General features: G+C 53.2%; 1 protein-coding gene across 1 annotated transcript; it reads right to left on the bottom strand.

Annotated features, from left to right (window-relative positions):
- Window positions 1-700: 700 nt before the first annotated feature.
- Window positions 701-5,378, bottom strand: Nxnl2 (nucleoredoxin like 2). Its single transcript, XM_021658825.2, has 2 exons — window positions 5,001-5,378; window positions 701-1,239 (listed from the first exon to the last, which is right to left on the bottom strand). The coding sequence occupies exons 1-2, from the start codon at window positions 5,300-5,302 to the stop codon at window positions 1,071-1,073; spliced, it is 471 nt and encodes a 156-aa protein (XP_021514500.1). The 5' UTR covers window positions 5,303-5,378; the 3' UTR covers window positions 701-1,070.
- Between the last annotated feature and the right edge of the window lie 415 nt (window positions 5,379-5,793).

Below are 5,793 nucleotides of genomic sequence, written 5' to 3'. Positions count from 1 at the left end.
GATTTGGGTCTAACTTAGTAGAAGTGTTCTTGTCTGGCATTCACAAGGCTCTGGCTGGATTCAGTCCCCAGCATTATCCACAATGACAAGGCGGAGGAGGCCAGAGAAATGGCTCAGTGGTGGAGAGCATCGCTGCTCCTTCAGAAGACAAGAGTTTGGTTCCCAGCACACAACTGTCAGCTCACAATCGCCTCTCACTCCAGCTCCAGAGAATCTGGTACCCTCTTTTAGATCCATGAGCACTTGCGTGCTTGCAAAATGTAAAAATCTGAAGAGTCCTCGAGGGAGATACCAGACACCAACCTCTGTCCTCTGCACTCCACCCCAACACAACCATGTACACGTATAAAATACATAAACAGAGGGACAGATAGGGTGCTTGCCTAACAAAGCCAAGGCTATGGACTCAGTCCTGAATTCCAAAGAAAAGAGGGAAGAAGGTAGTGGGAGGAAAAGGGAAAAAAATAGCATTCCAAAAAGAAGGAAAACAAGAAGAAAGAAAGAGGAGGAGGAAAAAAGGAAGGAGGAAAAGTAAGAGAAGAGATAAAAGTTAGAAAAAAATTTTTTCCAGATAAAATCTTCAGATAAATCTTCAGATAAATGAACACCTTGAGCATGCTACTTGCTGGCTTGTCCTTCTGCTGGTACTTACTTGGTTTGGAAAGAGAAAGAAGAAAATCCAAACTGTTCAAGGTGTGAATGTTGGTTTATTAAAACACACAGTCTACAAACTTGATTTATAAATAGGACTACCAAAGCCTCACTAACCTGTGACAGGTCTTCAGAAAATGCACCACCTGATAGGTCATTTTACCAAAGAAGTCTACAGAGAGAGCACCTTGCGGAGATCCCTGAGAGATCACTGCCAAAGCGCCCTGGAGCAGAGGTACAGGTGGAGAAAGCTACGAAAAATAAGTTCCCCCAGGGAACCACAGAGGCAGGGCGCACTTCTTTCCTGAACACGTTCTGCTGTCTGCCATAAACTAGTGCTTCTGCTATGAAATCCCCCAACAGAGGAGAACCAGTAACATCGTCTTCGAAGGCATTTGCCCTGCGTGCTTCCTCCAGGTTCACCCCAAGAAGTTCTGGAAAACATCGGCTGCCTCCACCCAGTTCTGAAAGCAGGCCAGCCCTCGCTCCCGGATCTGCTTCCGCCCTTTGTTGGTGATGACCGCTCCATTCGGCTTGATGACCACAAGCTTGGGGATGACTGTGACGTCATACCTCTTCTTCAGCTCACTGAGGGACAGAAGGGCACAGGTTAGCATGCTGCAGGTCTGAAAGGAGCGGACTGTGAGCAGGTTCTGAACAAAGTCTGCCATTTTGCATAGGGATTTATAACGATTTATAACGGCCTTCAGTGGCAGCACCCACAGGGCATCCAGGAACCCATTCCCTTCAGATACAAGGGACAGCCATACTATATAAATCTCAAGCTGAAGATACACTCAAACTCTCATAGAACTAAAAATATAATTACCCAAAACTCAAGTAGCCTGTAGTTCCAGCTACTCAAGAGGCTGAGGCAGAGGGATTATTTAGCTCACACATTTGAGACCAGCTAGGGAGACTGAGGACCTCGAGAGCTCATCTAAAAAGAACTTGGAACATGGCAGGATCAGACAAGAGCTGTCTTGATGCCAGGAGACAGTGAGGTGGAGACCTGGGGGACCTACGATCTGGATCAGAAAGCCCTGAGCCACTGTCTACCCAAGAAATGAAGTCCAGGCTGGGTCTATTTTCCTATAACTCCTAACATGTCAGCTAAAAGGAGAGCTGCCCCGACCCCCAGCCACGCTCTAGAAGGCAGGTCAGAGGCTGGGCTGGCATGAGGAAGGAAAGATGCATGCTCCACACCTGAGACTCCACCCACACCTCAGCCTATGGGGACCAGCACTGCAATGAGGTCACAGCGCTTCAGAGGTTCTCTTGGGAATGGCAGCCTGTAGCGTGAACCCCTGTAACTGTTCAAGACCTGGTTCTGCCAGGAATGGTGATGCATGCCTGTGAAGTCAGCTGCTCAGGAGGCTGAGGCAGGAGGAACTCTTTCTAGACAGATAAACCCAGTCACAGAGGCTGGGAATAAGATGGATCCCTCAACCTGAGAAAACTGCCCACAGGGAGCTGCTCCTGCCGCCGTCCTCAGGGTAAGGTCGGCCCTCCTCTTGGCCACTGTGCTGGGCCACCTGGGCAGAGGAGACAGTCCTAGCCAAGCACTCAAATCTTGTTTCAGAGACATCGGTAATAAACAGCTGCCTCTCTGGGCAGCGTGATTCGGTATCTGCTGCTATGTCGGGGGACAGGGCTATGCTGAAATGAACCTGCATAAGTGATTCAGAAAGCTGGGTCTCTTCTGAGGGCCAGGTGAGGGCTCCCGGTGTTTCCTTCCTACTGGTGCACCTGCTTCCAGCCGTGCCATGGTAATCTCAGGGAGCCTCAAGTGATTTTCTTGGTAGGTAGAAAATTCCCCCCTACCCCTCCTTCAGGTGGCTCTCCAGGAACTGAAGGTAGTAGGTAATGCAGGCCTCTGAGGAAAAGCTACATACACAATGGTCCCTTCCTGGTTCCCTTCCCAGTCCGGCCTCTAGGATCTTCCTGTCCTGCCTTACTCTCTCAGCAGGCAGCAACTACCCCAAATACCTTCTGGATGTTTCATGCAGTTTTCACTTCTCCCTATGGTGACTCTTTTCCTTTGGCCTATGATCTGATTCCACAAAGGTGAGCTGAGACAGCAGAAGTTATGGCACAGCTCCAGCAATCCCCTCAGAACATCCTACTTGCTGGTTTGCACAAATCAACATCAGGGTTAAGGAAGTACTGGGAAGGGACAAGGATGGGGAGCCAAGTTTGCAAATGGAAAATCTCTGTGGAAATGAAAAGTGGGCTAGCCGGGCCATCCAGTGCTCCAGGTCCATCTGTCTTCGCCTGGAGCAGAGAGGTTCTGGAACATATGTGTGGGGAAGGAAGGAGGACAGACACACGGTCCCCAGAGTAACACCTTTCTCCCGGGCATCAGTGTACATTTGGGGGTGCTAATCAGCCTCGGGAAAGGACATCAGTAAGGGTACAAAGGACAGACCCCAGAGAACCTGACTCTGAGCCTCAGTGGCACATCTGGAAAGGAGGGCACTAGACCAGCACGCTGCTCTGTCACCAGCCAGCACTGTGAGGGGCCTGGCGTGGTTCATGTTGACTGTCAGTTTGGCAGGACCTACAGTCATCTAAGAGACAGACTGCTGGACGAGTCTGTGGGGAGATTTCTAGGCTGGGTTATCGGAGGTAAAAAAGAAACCCAGTAACTGTGGGGGTGAGGGTGTCTATGCACACAGAGCCCAGAGGTATAAGATCGATGCTTTGATTACTCTCCACATTACTCTCTTGAGTCAGGTTTTCTCACCAAAACTAAAGCGGGCTGTTTCAGCCACACTGGCTAGCCAGCCAGTGAGCCAGTGAGCATCCAGCATCTGGCTGATTCTATCCCTCCATTGTTGGGGTTATACTCAGCCTTGTTTGTTTTTTTGGTTTTTGTTTTAACTTAAGTGCTTGGGATTTGAACTCAGGTCTTCATCCTTGCACTCTTACTCAGTGAGCCAACTCCCCACCCTTCCTTAAGTTGCTTTTGTCAAATATGTTGTCACAGCAATAAGAATAAATACAGAGCCCTTTCACAGGCTGAATCAACCCCAATCTCCATGTTTACTCAGCCATAAACATACTTTCCTACCGTCCTCATGGGCACCCCAGAGCCCTGTTCTCCAGGGAGGCCTGAGCTCTCTGCCTAATTAGCACCACCATCGCCATCTCAACTGCAAAACAAGTGTGTTCTTTCAAAGCTCCATACACCCGAGTGCCCGCCATCCAGTCAAGTCACACGTTAAAGCACAGCACTCAAGCAGTTCTCCCGTCCTTCAGTCCCCGTGCAAAGGCCATCAGCTGTCACTTAGACTTACTGTCACTGGGATTTCCGTGCTACCAGCATGAGGGAGGCCTCACCCCGCCCCAAGGCTAAGCAGCTTCCCCTGGCTTCTCTGCATCCCCGGGACTCACCAAAAAGAATGAATTTAGGAATTTAGGAGATGGCTCAGTCAGTAAACACGAGGACATAAATTCAGTCCTGAAAACCACATTTAAAAAAAAAAAAAAACTGGTGCACTTGTAATCGCAGAGCTGGGGAGGCCGAGGATGGTGCCTTAGGGCTCACTGGCCCACCAGCCTCGCTAGTGAATTCCAGGACAGTGAGGGAGGTGTCTCAAAAAGTAAGGTGGACGACAGCTGAGAAATAAAGCAGAGGCTGTCCTCTGATCTCTACTGGCACACACACACACACACACACACACAGAGAGAGAGAGAGAGAGAGAGAGAGAGAGAGAGAGAGAGAGAGAGAGAGAATAAGGTCACAAAGCTGGCTTTGCTTTGTTTTGTCAGAAAGGATTCGCAGGTAGCATTACAACTGGATTACAAGCCCAGGGTCACAGGATATCAGGAAACTGGCGTCTGCTCTGGTAGGGGCAGGGTTGGGGGCGTGTGCTCCATCGGGACTCCTCCATGCCCAGCACCAGGCCATGCACTGCTCTTTGCGGCTCTTGTGGAGCTCTCCAGCCCTGACCGCTCACACCTGCCCACCCCTGACTCCTCTACTTGTTTTATGAAAGCATTCACGTCAATGAAACGTACACGTTATAGTCAGGAAACTTCATCGCTGAGCGGTAAAAACGAAATGGCAAAGATGTTTCCTCCAGCACCTGTTTCCTCCCGCTCTGAGCCCTGCCTCCCTAGCTAAGGACCCCGCAGGCATCAGGACCAGCCCGGGGCTCCCGAGACATCAATCGTAAAAGGCAGAAACGCCGGCAGGCCGGAGCCCCTCGATGCTGTGACCGAGCCTCAGCGGAAGTGAACAGGAAGAGAAGGCGGGCTAGGAAGTTAAGGACCAGCGTCTGACACAGCGACACGATGCAGGAGAGCGTCTGCCTGGCGACCCGGGCCCCGGGGTCCCCACTCACTGCCGGTAGGGGTCGTGGAAGGGCAGTGCCAGCCAGGCTCCGTGCAGCTCGCGCATGAAGCCCAGCATCTCCTCCGCGCTGCGGTCCGCTGACACAAACACCACCTCAAAGGGCGCGGGCTGCCGCGCCTCGCTCACCAGCGCCGCGTAGAAGTCGCAGAGCAGCGGCGTGAAGTCGCGGCTAGGGGAGCACCGGCCCGCCGCGAAGTACAGAGCCACCACCTTGTTCTGGAGGGCCGCCTCGGCTTCCACCACCGCGCCCTCGCGGGTCAGCAGGCGCCGGCCGCCCAGCACGTCCACCATCGCCGCGGAGGGCGCAGAGGAGCCGAGAGCCTAGGGGCTGCGCGGCCGCCCGGCTGCGGGAAGCCTCGAAGACACAGAGCCACGCCTCCCGCTGGAGCCGCGCGCCTCGAGCCCCAGGGAGCAGCGGGCGCCCTGGCCAGCCCAGAAGCGGGGCCAGGCCGTCAACTTCTCACTCTCGTCCTGTCCCTACCCCCACGACGGTCAACCCCCATCCCAGCGGACGCGAGGCCAGCTCCACCCGCCGCCCCCGCCTCAGTACAAGTCTGCCTTGATCTGCGGACCCGAGTTCTGTTCCTGCCGCCAGCCCTGCCCCATCTCGCCCCAAGATGCCTGGTTCCACTAGGGCCCTGCCCCGCTCAGCGCACCACCCCTCCAAACACCACCCGCTCCCCTTCGTGTTCCCTTGGAGAGCTTTCCTGTCCCTAGATCAGCCTTACAGCTTTCCAAGCTCCAGCTGGCCACGTCCCATCTGCCTCCCAGACCAGAAAAAG

This window comes from Meriones unguiculatus, chromosome 19, assembly GCF_030254825.1.
Source record: "Meriones unguiculatus strain TT.TT164.6M chromosome 19, Bangor_MerUng_6.1, whole genome shotgun sequence".
Lineage (NCBI taxonomy): Eukaryota > Metazoa > Chordata > Mammalia > Rodentia > Muridae > Meriones > Meriones unguiculatus.
Note: the sequence above shows the minus strand (reverse complement) of the source record. Positions and strands in the feature narration are given on the sequence as shown.

Bases quoted from the DNA above. Each gene is read 5' to 3' on its own strand.
- Nxnl2 (XM_021658825.2), bottom strand. From the start codon at position 5,302: ATGGTGGACGTGCTGGGCGGCCGGCGCCTGCTGACCCGCGAGGGCGCG. The intron at 1,240-5,000 runs GTGAGTGGGGAC...TCTGTCCCTCAG, and splicing joins TTCCACGACCCCTACCGGCA to TGAGCTGAAGAAGAGGTATG.